Below are 26804 nucleotides of genomic sequence, written 5' to 3'. Positions count from 1 at the left end.
TATGTTTGAAAACACATTTTTTCTCTGTTATTGTCGTCTTTCTTGTCATAAGTACATTATATTAACTTAGAGTCATTCAATTTACAGAACCAAGGATATACAAATACCTTGCCATCTGTAGGTATTGTTACCTATTCCAGACTATATTGGTTCCAAAAGATGACAATATGGTTTTCAACTCATTTTCCACTTCTTTTGCTTAAACATATTACTTAACAATACTCATCTTCTTGATTTTCAGTGGTTAATCTTATTAGACTCTAAGTCTACCTCAACCTGTAGGTCACGACCCCTCTGGGCGTCGAATGACGCTTTCACAGGGGTTGCATAGCAGATATCCTACATATCAAATATTTACATTGTGATTCATAACAGCGGCAAAGTAATTTTACGGTTGCGGGTCGCCACAACATGAGGAACTGTAGCAAAGGGTTGCAGCATTGGAAAGCTTGAGAACCACAGTTCTAAGCAAAGGGTTGTAGGCTGTGTCCCTCAGCCCAATCTCTGCTGTCTGTTTTTATATATATATTAAAAACACTGCTACACCTACCTCTTCTCCATGTTTAGCTTTCACATTGTAATAGCAGGGGTAAAGAGCAAATACAGAGACCCTGTATCTTGCAAAGTTAAAAAAAGAGAAGGCAACCCTCACTTTTTTGATAATCTCTGATGTTCCGTCTTACTTAGTCTACTTAAAAAGAGAAGCAAGATATGTCCGGTTTCAGAAGGAAAATAACGCGAAAAGGGCAGCACGCGGCAGTTCCGCGCGTTTGCTGTTGTTGTCGCCCACGGAAACGAGTGTGCTCTTCCCACCCTGCTGTTCCCAGACAAATGGACAGAGCGAAACACAGCACAAGATGAGTTGACTTAATATCCCTTTTAAGCTGAAGGGTCTTCTCCCGCCATAAAGTCATTTCCAACCTTACACTGTAGAGGCAAATCAGGAATAAAGCCTCTTATTGCCCATCAGTGTCTCTTACACTTCTGAAAGATTGTAAAGCAAGGGTTTGGGGCTTCGAGCTTCCGTGTGCTCTGACACAGATGACCTGCCACTCATCCTGCTCGCTAGCCTCTCGCAGGATGGCGGTGGATGTGCAGGGTCGAGACACCCTATGAGCGAGCTCTAGACGCTCGGTTGTTTATTGATAATGAGCATTATTTGTTTACTGTCTGTCTGTCCGTCACAAGCTCGGTCAGTGAAGATGGTAGATGCCTTCTCCTTGGGGTCAAGAATTTCTGAGTCAGGAAAAAATAAATAATAAGATGCTCTTTCTCTCTTCTCTTCTCTTCTCTTCTCTTCTCTTCTCTTCTCTTCTCTTCTTTCTCTCTCTCTCTCTCTTTCTCCTCTCTCTCTCTCTCTCTCTCTCTCTCTCTCTCTCTCTCTCTCTCTCTCTCTCTCTCTCTCTCTCTCTCTGTGCTCACATGCCACAGTGCATATGTGGAGGTCAGGGGAAAACTGCCAGGAGTTGTTTCTCTCTTTCCCCATGTGGGAGCCCACTCAGGGATGCCCTAGGCTTGGTGGCAAATGTCTTAAGCCACCGAGACATTTTATTAACCGAGTAATAAGGTATTAAATAACAGAGTATTGGGCTTTGATTGTTAGAAGCCTAGGACTCTGATGCCATTTTTATCTCAATTTATCCTAATTATTTATTCAAAGTAGGATCTTATAGCCCAGGCTAGGCTTGAAACCATTATGTAGTCAAGAATGACCTCGAACTTCTGACCTTCTTATCTCCATCTTTAAAATATCTATGACCCAAACTGTCAGGTGACCCTGATAGATGCTAAAATAACCAGTTCTTACTAGCATATCCAGAGCACTGCCTGATGTGAGATTTGTAAGATACTGCTCAGTACAGAGCAGGTGCTACTGTTATGGAGAAATTTATTTAGTTTTTTTTGGAGACTGGGTATCTCTGTGTAGCCCTGGCTGTCCTGGAACTTGTCCTGTAAACCAGACTGGCAGAATTCACAGAGATCTGCCTTCCTTTGTCTCCTAGTGCTGGGGACTAAAGGCATGTCCCACCACCACCTGGCTAGAAATTTTTAAAAAAAGTTATGTTGCCAAATTCATCATTAATGATTTTTGAGTTTTTAGCTGATGTAAGTTCTCCCCTACCAAGTTAAGTTAACCAAATCTTATTTAAAACACCTGAAATGTCTTGATTACATACCCAGAAAAATCAGTGGGACTGTATTAAAATGATTAGAATTAAGAAATGTATTTTGTAAAGTAGCTAATTATGAACGTCAAAGAAATAGAGTAATAGTCAATTAAAACTGGGACTAAATTAACTTATTCAGTCTTAACTAATTGTTTTCATTTTATTGTATTTATCATTATCACCACTATTATTTGAGAAAGAGTCTTGCTTTGTAGCTCTAGCTGGTCTTGACATCACTAGATGAGACTGGACTCAAAGTTAGAGCAATTCCCCTGCCTTTGCCTCCAAGTGCTGGGAGTATGTGCCATGATTTTAATTGGATTAAATTTAGGTAGCCATATGTGAACAAGACAGGTTCCCTGTATCCCATGGAAGAGTCAGGTTTAGGTGTGCATGTGAGCTAGAAATGAACTAACACATGTGTATACAAAGATAAACAGAACTTATAGATAGTAATCATCGTATCTTATTAAAGGGCATAAACCATTGGAAAGACATATGCCTCTTAGACATGAAGATGGTTCAAAGGTCACATTTTCTCCTAATTGAAATACACATCTAATTTAGTTCCTCTCAAGACCCCAACAGGGTTTTCTTGCAACTGAAATACATATTCTTTCCATTCCCACAAAAGGCCTTTGAAAAGGGCACTATGTGTTTCAGGTGTGTACCCTACTCTAATGCTATGGTGACCCCCCACCTCAGATAAGATAATAACACATGACTGGAGAGACAGATAAACTCATTAGCAAATCCAGCAATTGTTCCAGGTTTATATGATGAATGTGACATCATATAAATTAGTACAGAAGGAGCAGGGTCTGGAGAGAAGGCTCAGAGGCTTTGAGTGCACACGGTTCTTGCAGAGCTACCAAGCTCAGTTTCCCACACTCACATCAGGAGGCTCACAGCAGCCTGTGTCTCCAGTTCTAAGGGAACCGAATGTCTCAGGCCTCTGAACATCAGCACTTCGGTACACTGTCCACACAGAGGCATCGTGATCCAACAATTAAACTAAATTAATTCTTTAAAAGAAAGAAACTAATAGTTTAAATAGTCCTGTGTGGGTTGATATGAGATATCTTTATAGAATATAATGAAAGTATATCTCTTTTCATGTCTTGCAGAGTATTTAAAGCTCATCTAGGTTAATTTTTTAAATTAATTCTCAACAAATCATGGAAAACTCTCAATTTCAATGTTTTTCTTTTAATGTATAGATTGTATAATTTGAATCCCTTATATAGTGTAATAAATCCATGCAATAAAGATACAGACAACCATGCTATCAATGAAAAGTATATGAGTCTTTTGTTAGCCAGTGATCAGGAGCAGGCTCTTCTCTCCAAGTATCTTGGTGCTGAAGCGATTTTTAAAAGGCAAAAACACCGAGTGTGGAGGTGCACATCTTTAATTTTAGCACTGGGAACACAGAGACAGGCAGAGCTCCAGACCAGCCTGGTCTGCACAGTGAGTCCCAGGACAGGCAGGCCTATATGTAGAGACCCTGTCTTAAAAAGAACAGCAACAGTAATAATAATTATAACAATAATAAATAAAGGCAAAACTCACAATGATGCCAATGTCAGATGAGGGTCAGAGTAACCTTGCTACTTTTGTTTTGACCAAACATAGTAGTTGAGACACCTGAAGATTAGGCTTGACTTACACCTTTAGTTATTTTAGTTGAAGTTTGCATAAACGTTAATTAGTTTGGTTAATACATGGTCTGGATTATGAAAATCCTCAACTATGTTGTCAAGGCAGATGTGACTATTTTGAGCAACAAGGCTGAGAAGTATCTATGCAGACAAAATGGAGTCAGGACAAGGTAGCGCTCCCTATCTTAGTCACTTCAATGGGACATACGGTGACTAGTGCAAACTCCATCTCTTCCAGAAAGATGTAGATATAAGATGGATAGTGATTTCCCATATCAAGAAGAAAATTAAACCATCTTATTTAAAGAGCGTGGAACTAGGGGCATAGCTGAATGGGTAGAGTGCTTGCCTAGCATACGCGATCCCCGACCCCTAATAAAATCTGGTGGGCTGGCATTACACCTGGAAGGAGGACTGCAAACTCATGATCAGCCAGAACTACAAACAAAATCTCTCTCTCAAAATAAAATTCAAAGGACTGCCGGGCGGTGGTGGCGCACGCCTTTAATCCCAGCACTCGGGAGGCAGAGGCAGGTGGATCTCTGTGAGTTCGAGGCCAGCCTGGTCTACAAGAGCTAGTTCCAGGACAGGAACCAAAAGCTATGGAGAAACCCTGTCTCAAAAATTCAAAAAAAAAATCAAAGGACTGGGGGTGTAGCTCATGAGATCCCAGCTAGTGAAAACACAGGAGCCCTCACACTCCCTGGAGAGTGTGTGTGTGAGGACTGTGTTTTGAACGATTGTGGTTTTGATAGTAAAAGAAGACAATGAGCCATGTGGGAGGTGACAGTGTCAGAAATACAAATTCATCAGCAAGAGTCACTTAAGGGAACACATTGTACAAGCAGTAAGAGGGCCGCATCTCATCACTTTAGCTCAGCACAAGAATTCAAATGTACTGTAAATTCAGAGAGGCAACAGGAAGTGCAAACAGCTTTGGCACACTTTCTAGCTGGGTGGCCAAGCAGCCTATGTACGACTTGAATTCAGCACAGACTTCAGTCAGCCTACACTCTCATTTCTTAATTTGGTAGAACACGTGCGGAGACTATCTCCAGACCCGAAGAATGATCCATTATCTGTCTTGAGAATCCCTGTATTCTACTGTTCATGTGAAGATCAAAATGCAGCAATTTTTAGTCAGTTGTTCTTTCCCGTGTCCTGCTAATAACCTGGTAAGAACTTGGTATCACCCAATGCCCGCTAGCCAGCACAACTAGTCTTGACATTCTTCAGTATTTCATCCCTTGCTATATAGAGAATTTCCCCAGCACATCCTGAGTGGTGTTAGTGTTAAAAGATGTAAGCAATTTAGGAAAGACTGTGTCTTTAAAATCAGTCACTCTCCTCATCTGAGCTCTACTCTGTGTCTTGTAGGTCACACTCCCATCCACCAGAGGTCTCTAGTTCACTGATAACTGATTCTCTTCTACGGAGCATGTTAAATCTGTGCCATCCCATAGCATAGCCACTGCCTAAATTTTATTGAAATCAAATGAAATAAAAATTTAGTTCCTCAGTTGCCTTACTACATTTTAAGCGCTCAGTAGCCTCATGTGGCTCTTGGACCCCACGCTGGACAGTACACACATCTACTACTACATCTATCATGGCAAAAAGAGAGTACGCTTTGCTGAGTGCTGTGCACTCAAGTCATAGATGTGGAAATAGATTGGGAGCACAGTGTTAGGAAAGAAAACTGGGTCCCTAGCATTGTGTTCAAGTCACCCGTTTATCCGCACGGTATCCTGGTCAGGAGATGCAAATGGTCTCTACGTTGTATCCAACTTACTATGTCTCAGAATCAGCATGTTGTGATATTTTGTTGCAATAACTCATAGCTATCATCCTTTTTGAGACAAGGTCTCATTGTATAGTTCTCACTGACCTGGAAATTGCTATGTAAGCCAGGCTGACCTCGAACTCACAGAGTTCTACTTGCCTCTGCTTTGTATGTGCTGGAATCAAAGGCGTGAGCCACAAAACCTAGTCCTCCTGTTAATTTATTGAGAGAACCAAGAATGGAAAATTTCAAGAATGAAAATGTGGCCAAAAGAGGGAAAAAAAAAACGTACTAAAAGGCCCTGATATTGTGCTCAGCTGTGCTCCTGAGCAAGACGGTAGCTGGAGAAAGTTGTTAAATTCTCTGGGCCTGAACCTCCTTCTGGGTAAAATAAGGGTGGGTCCAGATGTCCTCTAAGACCTAAGATACTGAGACCTGAACCCCAAGTGCAGAACCATGGTGCAAACCCCTCACTTGCAAAGCCGACCTCTGGCCTACGTAATAGGTTCCTGCGCACCTGGATCACTACGGCAGTGCCTGCTGAACGTCAGGTGAACTTCAAGGTCACAGGAAACCTCAGCTTCAGAGAGGCTGTGGTGGAACAGAAAAGCTTAATTCTTTAGAAGGCCATGTTAGAAGACAATGACTAGTTTTAATGTAAACATAATTTTCTATTTTATTTGTTTGGGCCCTTTAAGGATGATATCAACCTTATTCTAAATTGTTGATGAGCAACGGCTAGTGCATTCCTTCAATTAGAATAAACAGCACCATGACTTCATTCCAAGCTTTGTGGCTATGAAAATACAAATAATCGCTTCTCCCTGTAAGACGCCCCTCCTCGACAGGGACGCCACTCTTCTTACCTCTGTTCTAGAACGCAAAATTTGAAGAACTGGAACTTTGAAACTATTCTTATTAAAGAAAGAGAGGCTAAGTTTCTTTATATGGCTGCTTTTCTCAAATTCCAGATAAGAATTTTTTTTGAGCCTGGAGTTTCTCTTGCAGGCAGGCTTCTGTCTTCAGCCAGTGGCCAGATTGCCATCTCTTTCAGAGCTTACTGTTATTCCTAGTGGGCTGCCTATGGGAGAAATCAGTCACAGGACTGAGCTTCAGAAGGGAAGTGTGGAGAGAGAGGAGCAGATGAAAATGCATACTGCAGTCAGGGGGGTCAGTTGTAGTCCCAGGTGCTTTGTTAGCAGGAGGGGGGAAAAAAAAACTTTACACAACCCCACCTGAATTCTTTCAACCACAATGATGCCGAGAAAATATACGCTAATTATGAGCAGGAACATTATCTATTAATATGTTAATGAAGCAGGTTTGCTAATGGTGAGAGACCTGAATTTTAATAAAATTTTAAGAGCTTCTTGATTACGTGTTTGTTAGTCGATCTGATCATTTAAAATTATCTCTAGGTGGCTTTACGTGGAATAAAACCTACATTAGAACTGTATTCTAAACAGGCCTTAATGAAGCAGGTGAGGGGACCATCTGTGACATAAACACCGGCAGCCAGAAATTCACTTCTAAAGACACGGAAACTAGTTAGCAGGAAACATGTTATCATACCTGCCAGTCGCGGCTTTCAATGTCAGTAATTTCTTTATGCATTGGCTTGCTAATTTTTCAAACATATTTGCTTATGAAAATAATGTTCGATTGAATTAATGGATACTGTCTTTCAATATTGGAAGGGTTGTTTTTCATTAAAAAAAAATCCCTGTAGTGTCCTGTTTGACAACATCCCATATATAAGTGAGAGCTCTTTTATCTCAAACAATCTTAGACATCTTTTGAGAATGAGAAGGAGTCACGAGATATCCAAGTCAACCAGAGTTGCTGTGGGAGACTTCAAAGGTGTGGCTCTGAATAGCTGAAATCGTGTTCTGTTTTTTCCAAGATGCTCTTGGCATCAAAGAGCCTAGTAATCCCTATCTGCATTTCTAGGAGGCAGGGGTAGGGAGGGGGAGCACTTGGCAACCTTTTTCATTTTGCATATATGGAATCACAGGCTGTGACTGGTGGAGGAGCCTAGACTGCCACCCTGAATGTCCCGGAGAACAGAACTCTGATGTGAGCCGTATGTATCCATGCGAGCCCAAGCGGTGCAGGGGTGGGTAGGTCTGGAAGCCTGCGTGCCAGAGCTTTCCTATGATCTGACCGCGGCTAAGGTCTCTGTCTGCTCTGTTCGGCGTGAACAGGTTACAACAGGGTTCAGTGAAGGAAGTGACATTACCGTTAGAAACAATGATGATCGCAAACACAGGGGACGTCACATGTCCACACCAACATGAGCCAAGAATAGAGAAGGAAGTAGCTCGGATGAAAGGAGGAAGAGCGGGGCTTCTATTCCTGGTCCAAAAGTCTAGAGAGATGAGATCACAACTGGAAGTCACTTTTGAAGAAGGAACCCAGTCGAGAAATCACGTACTTCTTCCTGAGCTGACTTTGTTCCTGTAGGTAGCCATCCATATTTGTCAGATTTCTTTATTTCCCATCGGATCGGCCAAAATAACCTAATACTTAATAATCTTTAGATAGATAATGGTTGCTTAAATTTTGGTAGTGTATCTTACTGGGATTTTCCACACCCTCATCACTACTCCACCCTGCTTTTCCTAAGAAACAACTTCAGGCAACTGGTCATTTAAAGGGATTCTAATTGGGCCTCAGGTGAGTTTCTTTGATGGCATGCTGCCCTCTAGAGGTTGAAGCAAACAGCGGCGCAGAAGTTAAGGAGGGAAAAGAGTTGTTTAGGACATCTGACTTTTCATAAACAATGGTTCAGTCTTCATCAAACTTCATTTCGGCGCTAGAAAAAAAATCATAGGAGACCTTGGGTACCACCTCCAGTGCCTCAAAATAAAATAAATGAAACATTGAAGAAGATAAATAAAGATCTGCCACAGGGAAGGGAGTGAGAGAAATGTACACACACTTAAAACCCTACTAGTCAGGACAACAGCTTGCATGTACCACCATGTTGAACTCTCAGCTCACTTCTATGATCTTAAAGGTCACGGGGCAGGAAGTTGCAAAGCCTGTACCTGAACCCAGTTTTCCTTGTTTCAGAACTGGTGTAGAGTTTGTCGCTAGGAAAAGGGATTTGGCCAATCCCTTAGCACTTAAATGACTGGCTTTGTGTCCTTCTGATCATATACAATAGTCATGACTAGTTTTTTTTTATTTTGGTAAAAGAAAGGGTTTATGGACCTAAAAGAATGACAACCATAAGTCTTGCCATTGACAACACATTTACCTAAATCCTCAATTAGGTTAACATAGTCAAGACAGAAGTTCAAACATGAAAAGTGTGTATTGCCACATAGGCAATGGGCCAGGGAGAAAGTCAAATCCTAAAATCTACAACACCAAGCACTGGAGACACGTAGCATTCAAAGTGAACTGACGACCCTGGGCAATAAAGTGCTCCCTACACAAGGACCTGAGTTCAGATCCCAGTACCCAATACAAGCCAGGGAGTTGGCCACCTGTGTAATCCCAGTAGTGGGGCAGGATGATCTCAGAGGCTTCGTAGCCAGATCTACAGCTCAGGGTTCACTGAGAGGCCCTGTCTCAAAATCTAAGGTGGAGAGTGATATACCTGCTCCACGCCGACCTTTGTTCTTCACAAACACACACACACACACACACACGCACACACACACGCACACGCACACGCACACGCGCGCACGCGCACGCGCACACACACGCACGGGCATATACTCATGCCTACAGCACACACACACTCAAGTGAGACTACGATCTCTTGCCTTCTCATGCTGCCTGCACAAGAAACCCTCTGAGAGTCCTGGGTCCTTCACACAGGGCATGCGCTGACTGGTGGTGCTCAGCTGAGACACGCCCCTTTTCACCGAGTCCTCATCCCCATCTCATGCTCGTTGAACTACATGGAAACCAAACTGTCAGGGTAGGCGATCAAGCCCTTTTTGTTGCTACAAATGCTGTGTTAGTGGGAAGAAGGGAGGGTGGGAGGTCACGGACCAGAGAATCCTCAGCGTTATAAACCATGGCCACTGGTACTTTACATGTGCGATGCCCCACAGGTAATGTCACATGACACAGATAGTCTCACAGAATCTTAGATGTGAAAGGAACTTTGCGAAGCACTTTGTAATCCTTGTATCTGTTGCCTATATTACGTTACTGGAATCTGCCCTTGTCTTGACATCCATCCAGGCTCCCTCAGGCAGGTGTTGGAGGTTTGAGGGCGGATAATTACAGTTCTATGAGATTTTCCTAAATTCTGTTTTCATTAGGGAAGAACACTATGCCCACCCTCCTCTCAGTACTGACCGCCCCCCCCCACACACACACACATTGTTCCTAATGCATCCCTATAGGGCAGGAGTGCCAGTGGACAATTTCGGGATGATTTAGTGTTATTACTAGTGAATTTCACAATTTCTGAAATATCTTCTGGTCATTAAAATTTAAAAAAAAACAGTACTGAGAAAGCTGTAAAAAAAAAGAAATTTTTAGAAGTGTAGGATCTCCTTATATAAAAGGAACTACAAGAAGGGGCTAAAAATCTGCCATTTAATAGCCAGACTTGCCTGGGAGACTGACAGTAGCTGGTGAATAGGAAACTGCTTTTAAATAAACACGATATAAAGTGGCCTGGTGGTGTGTACTTATGTATAAAAGAGAGCTGGGGGAAGGAAGAGAGAAAGCAAAGCTTGTCTCAGTTACCACGATCACACCACCACTTTTCCCGATGGAAATACCTCCTAATATACCCTGCTGCAATTTTAGGCCAATTTTCTGGACCAGTACTTCATCACAATGTGCTGAAGGGTTTGGGATATGACTCAGTTGGTAAAGCATTTGCATGGCAAGCATAAGAGCCTGGATTTGGATTCCCATAATTCATATAAAAATGACAGGTGGGATGGTACATGCCTGCACTCCCAGGGATGGAAAGTAAGAGACAGAGACAAGTGCATCCTTCTGGGCCCATGGTCAGCTAGCCTGGCTTCTGTAATAGAGATCTGGCTGAAGAGAGATTCTTTCTCAAACAGAAAGTGGAGAGCTCCTGAGGACTGACACCTGCATAGATTGTACACATACACACGCACACAGACACACACATGCACACAGACACACACACACAGACACACACATGCAGGCAGGCACACAACATGCACACAGATACACACACACATGCAGGCAGGCAGGCACACACACCCACATTAATACATACATGCACACAGGCATGCAGGCACAAACACACTGCACACAGGTACACACACAGACATGCAGGTACACACACAAATACACAAATACATACATGCAGGCACACATACATGCATGCAGGCACACACACACGTGCACACAGGCACACACACTCACACACAAATGCACATAGGCAAGCACACATACATACAGGCACACACACACGCACTCAGACCCACACACATGCTCACAGGCACACACACATACACACACACTCACACACATGCACACAGACACACACACACATGCATGGAGGTACACACACTCACACACACATGCACACAGACACACACACGTGCATGCAGGTACACACGCACTCACACACACATGCACACAGACACACACACTCACACACACATGCACACAGACACACACACAGACACACACACAGACACACACACGTGCATGCACCACACGCACAATGACCAGGATCCCACACAAAGTGCACTGTAAGTCCATAGGACCTCCACCCCCTGGCCCCGTCTCCTGTTCCCTTGCAGATGTTTGAGGAACTTCCTTTCCTGAGCCAATGTTTCTTTAGCTATTGGAGATTCCTTTCTCAGCTCCTGTGTAATACATTTCATCTTTTTCTCTGGAAAATAAGAGAGTCAGAAGAGAGGTGATGTCAGCGCTAATGCTGAAATAAAAAGAGGACTGTATAAGTGTTCTCTGCAACACATTAGAAGTTCTGCTGCTCCTTGACAGCGCTGGGTCTCTCGTGACTGGTTATCTCTCAGGCACAGCCATCCATCTTTATTATAAGACCACTGTAGAGTGAGCGTCGCGAGCACCAATGGCTGGATTAACTTGTCTGGGCAAAAGGAGCTCAAGAGCCAGAGCGAACTTTTGGAGATGACGTTTCCTGTGAAAATGCAGTGTTTCCTTTCTTGCCGTGGAGAACAGTTTGTTTCTCAGTCGAGGTGAAGAGGGGGTCTGTTTACCTCTCAGGTCCACCCCAGCTGTGTCATCTCCCCAGGTCCACTCCAGCCATGCCAGCCGAGAGTGTCAGTCGGGAGTGAAGCAATTCTGAAAGTTGGATCATAAAACAGAAGTGAATATAATTTACCATTTATGTGGTCCCTGTCCTTGTAGCAAATGAGAGAAGTAACTGAGCAGATACAGAAGTGTCCATGACGGTGAGCAGAGCGCTGTGTAGAGCCTGGACATGACCGTGAGCTGGCAGATTGGGTAAGCAGAAACCTCGCTAAGGAGCGCATGTTTTAATCAAGTTGGGAAGGACGCTGTGATGTTCGAATAGGAATGAACAAGCGTGAAGAGCTGAAAAGAAGAGACTAATGTTTTCAAAGATACAGGGGGATTGGAGTTGGGTGTGGAGACCCATGTCTTCAACGCCAGCACTCAGGAGGCAGAGGCTGGTAGGTGGAGTTCTATGACTGTGAGGCCAGCCTGGTCGACAGTGAGTTCCTGGCCAGCCAGCACTACATAGTGAGAATCTGTCTCAAAACCAAATAAAAGGTCTAGGGAAAGCAGTACATTTGACAGTTCTGTGAGTGGTAGTAGGACTAAGAGCTGTGTTGACTACTAGAAAGCTGGGCTTGATTCTGCATGTTCTGAGTAACCACTAGCTGGATGTTAAGTGTGTGAAAAACAACCATATGGCATGTATCATATAAACAACACCAGTGTTTACGTATGTAGAGAAGTAAAATTAGAAGCAGGGAGGAGACAGTTGAGAGGGATTGGTGACCCAATCATGGCAGTTCTCTGGAGCTTGGCCTCTGGACTCACATCTGGACCAAACCCTCCAGACCCTCTGTCTCTTATTCATCCCACAATGCTATCAAACCTCCCTGAAATCGCCAGTTTGCTGTCGTCGCATATGTATTGTGTATTCTGTTTGCTATGTTTCGTGAGGCCTTGAGGCCGCCTTTTGCCAGTGACTAGGCCTCAAGGAAGACATCTTTTCTGCAAGCGAGGCAACCCCGAGCCCTCTACACACCAGTCTCCTCTATCTTGCTTTAATTATTCGGGTATTCAGGATCTTTTCATTCTGCGCATGTCATCCTTTCGTGAAAGCCCAGTGCCCTCTCCTCCCACTGTTACGTTACTGTTTCTGCCCCTAGACTGTCCCTGCGTTCCACCATGGTTCTCTACCTTAGTTCGTCTTCCTGAAAATTGGAACAAACCATTTTTTTCCTCCAGCTACTATCCCCTGATCTGTTAGCCTTATCAAATCTGAATTAAAGAAAAATACAAGGTCTGAAGGTTTCAATGAAAATGTCTCCACAGGCTCTATATTTGAATGCTGGGTCGCTAGTTGGTGGAACTGTTTAGGAAGGATTGGGAGGTGTGGCCGTGTTGGAGGAGGTGTGTCACTAGAGGTGGGCTTTGAGGTTTCAAATGCCCACAACAGACAGGCTCAGCCTCTCTCTCTCTCTCTCTCTCTCTCTCTCTCTCTCTCTCTCTCTCTCTCTCTCTCTCTCCTCTCAGCTACTGCTCTATTGCCATGCATGCCTGCTGCCATGCTTCCCACCATGATGATCTGTAGTTAGTTGTTAATTTACTCTTTTATTCTTTGGCCAGAAGGGGGGGTTGCCACCCAGGTCACAAGTAAATCACACATGGAGTCTTATTCTTTCTTATAAATGCCCAGCCTTAACTTGTTTCTTGACAGCTTTTCCTAGCTTAAATTAACGCATCTATCAGTTGCCTCTGGGCTTTTCCCTTTTCTTACTTCTGTGTATCTTACTTTTACTCTTACTCCATGGCTGGCTGTGTGACTGGGTGACTGGCCCTTAGCATCCTCCTCTCCTTGCTCCTTCTTGCTCCTCCTCTTGCAGATTTCTCCTCCTATTTATGCTCTCTACCTGACAGCCCTGCCTATCCTTTCTCCTGCCTCATTATTGGCCGTTCATCTCTTTATTAGACCATCAGGTGTTTTAGACAGGCAAAGAATCACAGCTTCACAGAGTTAAACAAATGAGGCATAAACAAAAGCAACACCTCTTTACATCATTAAATAAATATTCCACAGCATAAACAAAAGTAACACACCTTAAAATAATATTCTACAACAGTGATCATAGACCGACCTTCCAAAAACTGCAAGCAAAACCCCTAAATAAATGCTTTCTTTTATAAGCTGCCTTAGTTTTGGTGTCTCTTCACAGCAATAAAGCAGTAATTAAGACACGGTGTATGGTTTCAAACCAGTTATATTTTACCTTTATAAGTCTCACACTACCTAACAAGTCTAAGAATTCAGAACGAATTTTCCTTAGGTGTAATCTATTAAGCAGATTGACTTAGTGCTCCTCCATGTCGTGTTGTTTATAACATGGTTGTGATGTTTAGCTTCCAAAGCAGCATTTGCATAAACACATAGGGAGTATATTGAGTTAAGAGTCCCATCGTGGTGGTCTTGAGGTGGGGTGGATGGTTGGAGTAAGTTCAAAGAGGACTTTGTGGATGTCTTTGACCAGAAAGAATTAGCAGCATCAGGAATTCTTCACTTATAAACAACTGTAAGATTTGATGGACTGGGGAAAATGATGGTCTTCATACATTTGACAGCAGTGTAGGGTTGATTGCTGAGAAGAAAGCACGTCAATCAAACTTTGGCATCTTCTATGCTGCTGTTTTCAGCTGGGGTTTTGGGCCACAGTATAGTTTTCTGGTTGTGGTATTCTCAAAACCACTTTTGTTAGGTTAAGGAGATGAAGACCAAAGTGTGAGGCTATCGGCATCCCTAGAAAGGACAGGGCAATATGTATATGAGAATGGTGTTGCCTGGATAATAAGCCCCAGAGATCTAAAGTGGATCCTTTGCTTAGGACCAAACTGAATATCTTTGGAGAAAATTTCCCAAAGCTGGGTATAAGATTTTCAGAACAAAATGAAGAAGGATGCTTAAAAGAAATCCCACACTAGCTCAGAATTGAGTATAATAGAGCGTTTTTTATTTAGGGGTAGACTCACAGATCATGGTCCTCTTCTGGAATGGGGAAACAGCAACCAAATCCTGCAGCTGGAAAAGAGGCCGATGTATGCTTTACATGGGCATAAATGGTAGAAGAGGCCACGCCCTAGTGGGTGGGTAACTTAAAGGCTACTGGTGGTAGGAATTCCTACAGCAATAAAATACTGAAAGGAATTCCTACTCCCACCAACTAAAATGGAGGAATGTAAAAAAAAAAAAAAAACAGAGAGAGAAACCCAAAATAACAAAAAATCTCTCACAAAAACAAAAATCATAACAAACAAGCAAAAACAAATAAGCCAAAAAGTGCCAAAATGAAACAAAAAGATAACAAAACACCTCGAATTCATGTGGTTATGTTGACCACATGACAACCACTCCTGGACATGGGTCCACTTGGACCATCAACACAGCCTGGTCTATAGAGAGAGTTCCAGAACAGCCAGGATTACACAAAGAAACCCTATCTCAAAGGGTAAAAAAAGAATTCTTCTCAAGTTAGGCTGTAAACTCCAAGTAATTGTGACCCAAACCCTTAAATGGACAAGCTGATAAACTAATTGGAGATGGTACTTTGTAAGCAGAGCATCCAGAGTACAATTCTAGAAAACAAAGTTTTATGATTTTCACTTCCCGATTCTGTATCTTTCTATAAAGCCAAAGCAACCAGAAAGGTGTGATTTGGTGGAAGTACAGGCAGTCATGCCAATCACAGGAGCAGAGCAAGGCTCTAGCAATACATCTACATGGATACACAGTTCATGTTTAACAAAAGCACGGGATATCAAAGTGGGGTCGTTTTTAACAAAAGGATGCTCTCCATGGCAACAGCTGGGAACACAAAGGATAGCAAGACATGCTGATAAGGTAACTGGGTTTGTCAAGAGAAAGAAATTAATCTCAAGTCTTGTTTCCCAACAAAAATTAATTGAATGAATTATAGACCTAAATATAAGATATAAACAGAAAAAAAAAAAGCTCTTTATGACCCTGGGTTAATAAAGATTTCTTAGCATACAAGAAGCTCAAATAAAAAAGGGGGTTATCAATCCAGTGGACTTCATCAAAATTAAAATATCATGTTATTTGAAAGATGTCACAGAGAAAATAAAAATCAAGTGACTGGGGGGAAGTAATTGCAAAACTCGCATCTCATAGAAGAGAGGGCTTCTGAGCAGAATATATAAAGCCCTATTTATTGGATCATAAAAAAGGGAACTGCTTTTCAGTGGGCAAAGGATCTGAAGAGTCATTACACTCCGTGACATTAACTTTTAAGTGAATGTAAACTAATTGCTTTATCAGGAACCTCTGCACCTCACAAGCATGACTGAAAAGTTAAGCGTTTGCAACCTCAGTGCTCCTGGGGGTGTGAATCAGTTACGGCCACTGTTCTAGCTCTCCTCTGTCTCTGAGGATAGCAGAAGTGCCCGGCATGGTGCATGTGCCTCAGGAAAGGGCAAGGTCTCCCTCGGCCACATAATGGGTTTGAGGATGGCCTAGACAACCTGAGACCCTGCTTCATCAAGAGAGGGGTAAGGAGAACTGTCGGGGTGACTGAGAAAAGAGCTTAGAAGTTTCTTTTACGTTTTGACTCCATGTGACATGTGCGCAGTGCCTGGCGAGGGCTAACGGAGTGTCAGATCCTTTGGAACTTGAGTTAGTGGTCACAAATAGACAGTGAGACTAGTCAATGTAATTGCCTATTTTTCTCCAGTTATGCACCACTGCCTGAGGCCACGGACAGAGAGGCAAGAAAGCTAAATTTAATAGGTGTTTTAATACGATAGTAATCCCAAAGAAGTAGGGAGTGTGATAAGGTCAAGGGTATAGACAGGGAAGTCCAAACAATTTGTTGTGGAACTTGAGTTGGGTAAGAAGGAACGTGGAGGTATCAGAGGTTTGGGGAACAATTAAAGGCAGGAGAACCAGTGAGTTGGATAAAAGGATGTGGGGGGGATGCGCTTCAGCCAGCAATCCATATTTAAGAGCATTTCCTGGAGATCTATAGGTGAAGGCAGACACCACTGCAAAGAATATCATTTAAATATTCAATAGAACAGATATATTATATCATCCATAATAAACGTCACCAGATGAGGCTTGGTGAAACAAATCATGACTCCAAATTAAAAAGCAGACTTTGGGTTTGTGTCTTGCACGCTGCGTAATATGTGAACATATTGGATTTGTCTCAGAATTAGACTGGCAAGCTCACATTTGTCAGTACTTCACATTATTGTTATTTGCCCTTGAATTGTCCTAATTCTCATATTCCAAACTTTCAAGAATAAGTTTAAAATAATACAGTTTTATTCTAGGCAGGACTTCTTCAATATATGTGAAATGTGTGCGCATTTGCTTGTACATATGCATGTATGTGTACGTGTGTGTGTTTATGTATGTGTGTGATCTTATGCACAGTACAGTGTAGGTACAGGGGGCAGAAGACACACTGTACTGTGCATAAGATCACACATGGTAGAAAGTAAAAAACCCAGGGAACAAACTCAGGTTGTCAGGCTTGAAAAGCACCCACAAAGCATCCCTCTGCCTCCCCTTCTCTTTTTGATAAATCAACATCCTAATAAGCATAGGTTAATATTTTATTGTGATTTTGATTTGCATTTCTCTGATGCTAGTAATGTTGAGTACCTTTTCACGCACTGGTTGAACATCTGTGTTTGCTTTGGAACGGCAATTCAAATCCTTTTGTTAGATGGGTTTATTGTTGTTATTGTTTTAGTGTTGCTCAGTTATTGAGATGTATGAGCTTCTCACATATCTAGGATAGCACACACACACACACACACACACACACACACACCCCTTATGCCTCCTTCTATTCTGTAAGTTGTCTTTGCATTTTGTTGATGGCCTCCTTTACTGTACAAATGATTTTCTTGATTTTCACAGCTGGGAATGAGACCTCTTAAATGAGGCCAGTCATGTAGTTGGTGTGGGGTTGTATGAGAAGAGAGTGCTTTCACAGAATAAAGTGGCTCCTGTAGCTGCCACCGCCTCCAGCTGAGAAGATGGGGTGATCGGGTGCTCTTCCTTCCTCAGAGTCCAGAGACCTGTGTTCCAGCAACTTTCTTATTCTTACTCTGCAGTCTGGCTGCAGCACCCTGTGATGGCAATTGTGGAAAGAAGTTAAAGCGGCACCAGCTGCAGCTTAACCCCCCACCAGAGGTCTGGGAAGTAACAGAAAGCATTCGAGGCTCAGTTTCAAATTCATCATATGCTAAGACTTCAGGGCTGTGGGTTTTTGATTGTGGAACCTTCAGAGATGCAATTGTTTCACACCTATTGCGTCTCCCCAGAAACCTCGGAGTCTCGGAGTCTCGTTCAAACTCCTGCCAAGGAAGAAGAAGCAGCAGCTTCTCTCAACATTCTTGTCTTTAGGCTCCTGGTTTGGTTTTTACCTTGTTAAGGACAGAGCCATCCCCAGCACATGACTCTTGAGCCTACAGAGAAGAGCAAACTGAGGAATAAAGGGGAACCCTTCTTTCCAAGTCACCATGGCCCCAGCCTTTTCTCTTGGTGGTTGTAGTTTACAGTGAGACAGATGAGATCTCCCCTCTACACTTCAGCACCTTACCTGAGTCTCTGATTCATCTACCATCAACGAGAAACCAAATGCCATTGTGGAGACTCCCAGACTTAGGAACACAGCCTGTGTGTACATTTCTGTGCGCCCCGTGTCATCTTAGGTTAAAAACGATGTGGCCGTCTTCAAATGAGAAAAACAAAATTGACTAGTGTGATGATGGATCAGTGATTTTCTCAGTAAGGAAAAGTCTCCCAAAGTCTCCATACCCATTCACAATGCATCACACTCATTTCTAAAATGTGTTATTAAGTTGAGATCATCCTGTTGCTAGGCATGTATAAATTATCTGCGACTACATTTCTTTTTTTTTTTCTTTTCAATCAACAGGTTCAACAGGAGGTGAAAGGTATTTGTAGTTTCTTCTGGAAAAAAAAAATCTAGGATATTTATTATGTTTTGTTAATACTCTCTGCCACACACAGCCCCAAATTAATAAGATGACAGGTCCTATGTAATGTTCCACCCATACATGTAAAGAATAAGAAAAGCCACACTGCCTCTTTACCTCTTACTTCAATATGGAATGTTCCTGGCAGGGAACTCACTGGCGGTGCTATATTCAGACAGCTCCCTGAGTCTATTTCCATGATTAGGCAGTAAGACAGTTCCCCCCAAAAGCAGCAGGTTCTTTGCTCACCGTCTCATATTTTTCTCATCTTTTCGTATCTCATATTCTACATCTGAATTTTGTTGTATCTGTGCGGATGCTTATGTGATTGCATCAGATCCCGAGAGCTTAGGGTGATTCGGGGTTGCCTCTGGTTGAGACTTTACCTCCCAAGAGGTCATTTAAACCTAAGCTGACGACTTCTTTAGGGCTGGAGGAATTGATGCTTAATGCGCTATCCCTCAGCAAGGCTGCAGAGGAGGACGCAGCAGAAAGACGGCGTCTTAGGTGAGAGTCAAGGGCCCTCTGCGTGGATTTTCTTGGCACTTTGTCACAGTTTAATTTGCAAACAAACAGCCTACGTTCTTCTTCCTAGAGAATTCTTCCAAATATCCTATCCAATCCGCAGGCTAGAGAAAGAGGAACAGAAGAAAGAAGAAAAAGAAGAAGAAGAATGGCAGGGCAATTGGTATTAAGAGAAGGAGAGAGAGAGAGCCCAATTCAGAGCTTTCAGCTGAAGAAAAGCATTTGAAAACCTGTTACTCATAGAGGACCACCCAGTCAGAATACAGGAGGAAGTTAAGCATGACCAGTCCCTCAGATGTCCCTTCGGCCACACCCTACCCACTGAAGTGTTGTGGGGCTGCAGCAGCTTTTGAAATTACACAATCTCGAAAAAGACCTACAGGGTTTTTGTTGTTGTTGTTGTTGTTGGTCCATAAGGCAGGTTATTAATGAGAAGACTGCTTTCTACCTCTAATTTGTAATGATTTCTTTTCCTGAATAAGCATAAAGCTTATGTACTGAAAAACCCGAGAACCCTTAAACTTGACCGTGCAGATCGGAGCTGGGGTAGAGAGAACACTGGAATGTTCAATGGTCTCCCTGTAGGACCAAATAAATCATCACCACGTAGTTTAGTAGGGACCGTTGTTCAGTTCTCCAGTGAATTTACAGACTGAACCGTAGGTGTGGTAAGAGGAAAGGAGAATATTAAATACTTTTTGGTCATTCTGCATGTGCCCAGTGGGATCAAAGGGGGCGGGGTGAACAGTTACAGAATTGGAATTCTGAAAACAATTAAGGAGGCATTCAGAAGCCTCTACCTCTAGAATGGCTTGGAATATAAGTAGTCCTGGGGGAATGCAGTTTCTCGGGCAGATTCTGAAGGCTAAACGAGATAGTCACATCTGCAGAAGTTGCTGTGCCTGGAGGTAGTAGTAGCCCTACTTCCTCTAAAAGCAACTTTGACTGCCTGATATTCATACCCACTGCCAACTTGCATATGCTGGCTCATTGAAACATCCGTGGCAGACAGACAGTTAACAAAATATTCAATCTACAAGTCTATAGCCACGTGTTTGTGTATCTTATTCACAAGGCAAAAATGTTTTTGTGTGTGTGTGTGTGTGTGTGTGTGTGTGTGTGTGTGTGTGTGTGTGTAGAGAAAGAGACACACTCACAAAGAGGGGCTAGGAAGAGAGACAGAAAGGCTAATGAATTGTATCAGCCAAAGCAAGAGAATAATAAACATTAAAAGCCCATTGTTAAAAGGGAAGGTGTAGGTTAACCTGGACTCAAATAACTTCCTTCTAACCCTTCAGCAGCACATTACCTAAGATACTAAAGTGCTAAATTGGCCAGACAAGAGATGTGCTGAGATGTAAGATCTCCTGAACAACAAGGAGAGAAAATTGAAGTGAAAATTGCAATCTCCACCAGGAAGAGATTTAAGTGAGATGAAGTGAAAATGTTTACAATGGAACGACAGTGAGGAAACGTGAAGAGGATGATATTTAATAATAAAGATTAAATTGGAGACCTAGAAAAGGGCTAAGGAAGTCAGAGACACACAGCTCCACAGGGATCCTGCATGGGGGGGTTGGGAACCACTGAAGGAGGTTTCTCGGAGTCAGCAACAACTCCACTGAACACCGAGTATACAATTGGTGTCAAGGCAGCGGCAACAGATGTTTTGCTGGAAGAAGAATGGTGGGATGATACTGTGACCTGCACCAGAGCTGTGTGTCACTGACAGCAAGACAAGAATGACAATGACAAGCCCAGAGGAAAGACAGAGCCTGGAGGTTTGGGAGATGGGGCTGGGTGGGCACAAAACAGAGAGGCAGAAAGATGCTGAAGAATGTATCTTTAGCTGGGTGTGGGGAGGGGGTGCACGACGTTAGTTCCAGTACTTGGGAGACAAAGGTAGGTGAATTTCTGGGTTCTAGGTCAATCTAGCCTATAGAGCAAGTTCCAGGACAGTCAGGGCTACACAGAGAAACACTGTCTCTCGAAAAACCAAAGAAAGAAAGAAAAAATGAAAGGAAGGAAGAACACGTGTTTAAGAAAGCATCTGTGAGAAAGGTAAACAAGACTGTTGAATGAAAAATCATAAAACAACTCCCTTTTGTATTATTTTAGTAAATAAATAAATTTAATAAAAGGCGTGAAAAAAAGAAAATCATAAAACAAAAAAGACTGAGACTGCAAACTAATTACTATCACATGATTAAAAGTGTAATATCTAGAGGCAAGGGCTGGGGAGATGCTTCAACCTTTGAAGCTGCTTGTTATGGATGAGTGATTACGGGGAGATTCCTGGGGTTTCTTGTCACCAAATCTAGTTGAATCAGGGAGTTCCGTGTTCAGTGAGAAACTCTGTCTCAGAAAGCTAGGTAGGAACAATGGAAGATGACACCAAGCATCAACCCTTGGTGTCTGCATGCACACACAAACACTGAACATCCTCATACCTACATGTACACATTTACATAACACACACACGTCCCCCGAGATCTAAAGGTCTCAGCCTACCACTTACCCCTAGACTAACTACTTTGACCTTAAGATTCCGCATATGGAAGTGGGTCTGGCAGTATTATCTCTAGAGGATTGAATGTGTTATATGCAAAAAACCTTGGTCTATCCACTGGCATACAAGGGATACTAGTATGTGTTAGCAAGCTGCTGGACTCCAAGCAGCTTCTAGAGTGACCCTGGCCTGTATAAAGTGCTTCCAGCTTGCTCTTGCAGTCTGTTCATATGTATGGTGGCTGCATGATATATTCAAGGTGGCAATTGTCCTCTGAAGGGAAGCTTGGAGGGTGGCTAAATATGAGTTAAGCTAAAGACTTTCAGGTTTGTAATTACTTTGTGCTGGTTTCTTATCTATAACACAACGTTTTGCCCCTTCCTCAACCTGGTCTGTGTTAGTGCGTGCGTGCCTTCGTGCCTGCATGTGTGTGTGTGTGTCTAAGGTTTCTGTGAGATTAGCTGTGAATGTTCCTGGAAACACAGCAAATTTCGCTACCGGTTTTCCGGGTGTGAATCCGCGTGCGATGGTGGTGGTGAGTGGCGGGATTGAAACACTTAGCTCTGGAGAGGGAGCCCCTGACTGTTTTCACAGCTGTTGGCAGACACAGGACTCCAATTTGGCTTTTGTCAGAACCGAGGACGATTGACCTTTTGGGTCACAAAGGAAACTGGACAGTTTGCCATCTTATGGTAGATTCGGACAGCATAACATAGATGCTAACCTGAGTCTCTACAATGAGTCGGTGTGATGAGAGTGTATTTTGTGCTTTCCCATGAGGTCTTTTATTTCTAAAGGAAGGCCTTTCCAGTCACCAGTAAAAGAATGCAGAGCTAAAACTAACCCTGTGTGCCTTGGCTGCACCACCGTCCCCTTCCCGCTCAGAGCACAATTGGCTCACACTGGGAGCATCCCGCTGTGACTCTAACCATCTTGCTGTGACTCTAATTTGGCTCATCGTGTAGGACCATGATGAATTTGGTTGTAAATACGCTTTCCCCCAAAACCTTACTGGTTCTCAGTCTCCCCACAGACACAACCACATTGTTCTGGAGACCTCACGTTTATAGGCCCTCTCCACTTCACACATTTGGCTAAGCAGGAGGCGTTTTCTTCTTTCTCCTGAGGACATTAAGGAGCTTGTCCTAGGCACCAGCTAGTGAACCGAAGCTGTTGATTTTTCCTCCACCAGTTCATGAAGGAAGAGCATAGAGGAGCTCAGTGCACAGCCAGCTGACCACAGCTACCAATCCCAACTCAGACCATCCTCAGAAATCCCTTCATCTCTTCTTTTCACATCTGCTCTGCCAACTCTAGCCGGGAAGCTTCTGCTAGGTCCCAATGTATGTCTTACAACGTTGGGGCTCTTTCCCTACTAATCATTTGTTAGAAAGGGGTTTTATGATACAAATTTGATAATCTCCCACGCACATTGGCACTGCTCTAATTGAAGTTGTAAGCCCATAAAATTCAAGCCCTTTGTCTTCCTGAAGGCCACAAGGTTTAAAAAGATGCTATTGTCTGGCCTAACACCCACTACATTGTTTCCAGAAACTGATTAAACAGAGATCTGAATTGAGACAGTGCGGATTTTGTCTAGGTCCTTTTTAGGCCTGACAATGCCTTTTTCAAAATCCAACACAAAAGAAGGTTTAAGGATGGAGATTCTTCTAAGATAGCCGCATCCATATGGAAGACAAGGTGGCAGGCAGCTGAGACACAAACATACTGTCCACCCCCCATCCCAGGTGACAACATTCTCTCTTCCTCCTCTTCCTCTTTGGACAAGAAAGCTAGGACCCCTAACAAGCCCAATGCCTGTTCTTTAGACCTCAGCAGGGGCCTTGTCCATGTTCTCTTTCTGAAGTGGGTACCCAGAAATAAGGAGTCACTGCTGCTTGCTGCTTCCAGGAAAGCGACTGCCTGCTCTGGAGGCCCCTCCCTCTTTAACTCTCAGGCTAAGAGCAGGTGCAAACCGAGGTGTGGAAAAGAGGTGATCCCTCAGTGTGGGCACTGCTGAGGGACTCCTACCAGCCGACTCCCCCAACATGGCATTGCTAAATCTCCCACGCCTTCCTCTTTTCCCAGGGTCGCTCGGAAGTAGCGCCCAGCACCAGTCAGGGTGTTGATTTTTATATCTTCACTACTCTTCCTATCCTGTCCCTCCACTGCCAGGTGTCATTTGAGAAGGCAGGAAATGACAGAACATTGAAGACTGTGAGCTTGACTGTAGGTTCCAAGTTCCCTGGTGCTCCACAATCCCTGGAGGGCGGGACTCACATTGAACCAGAGCCTAAAGAATCACCAGCTTCCCTCTTGGGCAGAGACCCCACTCCCCAGATTTGTCTCAGACCAAGTCCATTTCCTTTCCTTCCCAAAGCCTTGTTGGGACTTCAGTCTGACATACAACATAGCGGTGGTGAACCTCAGTGTAAAGGGCTAGGAGCCCGCGGGTTCTCCCAACCCCAGTCAAGGAAAACCAATCCCCATTCCTTTAGTGGCAGGAGCGCCAGGGACCCAAACCTCCACATTCCATTCTAGCACCCACAAATCAAGGCGAAAATACTCTATTTCTTTTAAAAAATAAGTTGCTTCATACAAATCGCTATTTAAAAATATACAAATAAGGCTCAAGAAATAAAATCTAGTTTTGGGGTTTGCCATGCGAGAACAACAATGAGTCTTGGCGAAAGACTGCTGCGCGTGCGTGCGTGCGTGCGTGCGTGCGTGTGTGTGTGTGTGTGTGTGTGTGTGTGTTTGCGACTGCTCATTGGGACCTGCCAGGGACCCAGGAGTCAGGAAGAGCTTGCTCCCTCAAGGCCAACCTGCTCACTTTCAGGCATTGGCCGTAACTTTACTGAGACCTGCTGAACAGCAGTGTCCCGAGTCCAGGGTGACTCCAGTCAGTCTCTCACCAGTTCCAGGAGACCAGAGTTGGGGGTGCTAAGTGCTGGTAGGCAGGGAAGAGGCCCAGCGCCGAGCCTGGCCCAAAGGCAGCATAGCCTGGCATTGAGCAAGCGGTGGCCGGGCGTGCGCTGCACTTGTCCTGGGCCACCGCAGCGGTCCCCGCACCCCTGCCGCTGCACGGTGGCCCTTCGTGCACTAGCACCGGTACCATCACGCGGTGAAGCAGGCTGGGAGCAGCGTGCGGATCAGCTAGTGCTGTCAGATCCGACGACTCGGTGGCCCCTGGCGCTCGCCCACGCTTCAGCTTGTAGCGATGGTTCTGGAACCAGATCTTGACCTGCGTGGGCGTGAGGCGTAGGAGTCGAGCCAGCTGTTCTCGCTCTGGCGCAGACAGGTAGCGCTGCTGTCGGAAGCGCCGCTCCAATTCCAAGGTCTGGGCCTTGGAGAACAGCACCCGCCGCTTCCTCCTCTTCTCCGTGTCGGAGCCTGGAGATGCCGGCGGGAAGGAAGCCAGCTGCGACGGCTCTGCGGGGCTTGTCTCCAGGCCGCTCTCATCTGAGGCTAGGAACCACAAAACAGACATGGCTTGGTGAGAGGCTGGCCTGTGCGACTGTCTGGGACCTACCTCCCACCCGAGACTCCAGCTGGAGCCCCAGCTCCCTTGCACGGGGATTTGAGACCATTTCCTTTTGCTGGGTTCACATCTGGGTACGCACATCTCCTACTCCTATGATCTCACCCATACTACAAAGAGAAATTACCAAGCCTGAGACGATGCCCCAGAGAAACCACCTTGGGGTCCTTATAAAGAAGCCGCAACAGTAGCCTAGTTGGCAGACCAGTTTCCCACAAGCTGGGTCATCAATACTAGACACCTCTGTTTTGCCAAGGCTTGCAAAACCCTGGGACACAGAGGAAGGTGTAGTCCAGGCTGACCTCGAACTCCAGATCCACCTGCCTCTATCTCCTTCAGCAAATCCTACCGGCCTGCGCCACCAGAACCGGCAGAGGAAGGTGTATTAAGTATTCTGACCCTTAGGAATCTCCAGACACCAAACACCCCATCTCCCACAGCAGTCTAGGCGCAGAGCTATACTCTCAGGATGCACGGATGCACCACCTGGCGGTTTGAGGACCACAGAGCCTCCTGTTTGCTCTAAGCCAGACTCTGGGCTGGGATCTCCATTCCGGGTCCCTGAACCGGACAGAGGCTTGTCTGGGTTCTCCCTCCGTCCCCCACCTCAGTCCTGGCTCACTCACAGGGGTAGTGGCTGTGTTCCGACTCCAGCCAGGCAGCGGCTTGAGAAACGCACGTCTGAGGTTCGCTCCTCACCCGGGGCTGCGCGTCCTGCTCTGGTAAATTCAGGAGGCTGCGCACGGTGAAGCCGAGGCGTCCTGAGGTGGCCATGGCCCGGGAGGGGAAGTAGGCGGGGAACAGGGCAGGCTAGGAACCCAGGAGCAGCTGGGGACGCAGCTCCTACGGGTGGAAGTGAGAGGCGCTCGCCATGCGCTGGCTTCAGAGATGCCAGCGCCTCTACAGAGGAATCCCTCTTTATATAATCGGCTCTCACCACTCGGTGGGCTTTGAAAGCCGAGGTCCGGGTGTCCAGGGTGTTAAGTACCTGAATGAGTGCTGAAGCCGGGACAAGTCCGGAAGGTGCCATCTCCGCCCCCGTCCCGCCCAGCCCGCCCCCGCCCCTTTGCGCGGGTTACCTCCCAGAGGCCGCAGGAAGCAGCCCTTGGCATTAGCGATTGTCTGATTAGACCAAAGTAGGGGCAGATAATGGGGATTGTTACCAGTGAATAACATCTTGGGTGGCGAACAGTGACCATGGTCCTCGCGACCGAGCCCCAACTTCCTCCTCCTCCCTAGCTGACATGGGGCCTGGTCCTGGTGATAGCGCTGGAAATGGGAGACGACTTATTATTCTTTGTTTTATTCCGGAGCTTGTTAGCTGGAATGGAAAGTTATTTACAACACTTCTGAGCGCACTCGCTCCCCCCACCTCTTTGGTAGCACCCCTTAGAGAGCTGAGGGTGGCCTGTGGTCT

General features: G+C 44.6%; 1 protein-coding gene across 1 annotated transcript; it reads right to left on the bottom strand.

The window, feature by feature from the left end:
* Window positions 1–24515: 24515 nt before the first annotated feature.
* On the bottom strand, window positions 24516–26344 carry Nkx2-8 (NK2 homeobox 8). Its single transcript, XM_075948225.1, has 2 exons — window positions 26014–26344; window positions 24516–25314 (listed from the first exon to the last, which is right to left on the bottom strand). The coding sequence occupies exons 1-2, from the start codon at window positions 26159–26161 to the stop codon at window positions 24758–24760; spliced, it is 705 nt and encodes a 234-aa protein (XP_075804340.1). The 5' UTR covers window positions 26162–26344; the 3' UTR covers window positions 24516–24757.
* Between the last annotated feature and the right edge of the window lie 460 nt (window positions 26345–26804).

This window comes from Microtus pennsylvanicus, chromosome 14 (genome assembly GCF_037038515.1).
Source record: "Microtus pennsylvanicus isolate mMicPen1 chromosome 14, mMicPen1.hap1, whole genome shotgun sequence".
Taxonomy (NCBI): Eukaryota; Metazoa; Chordata; class Mammalia; order Rodentia; family Cricetidae; genus Microtus; species Microtus pennsylvanicus.
This window is presented reverse-complemented; position numbering and strand designations above follow the sequence as displayed.

Coding starts and splice junctions, on each gene's coding strand:
- Nkx2-8 (XM_075948225.1), bottom strand. CDS start 26,161: ATGGCCACCTCAGGACGCCTCGGCTTCACCGTGCGCAGCCTCCTGAAT. Junction 25,315..26,013: donor GGAACACAGCCACTACCCCT/GTGAGTGAGCCA, acceptor TGTGGTTCCTAG/CCTCAGATGAGAGCGGCCTG.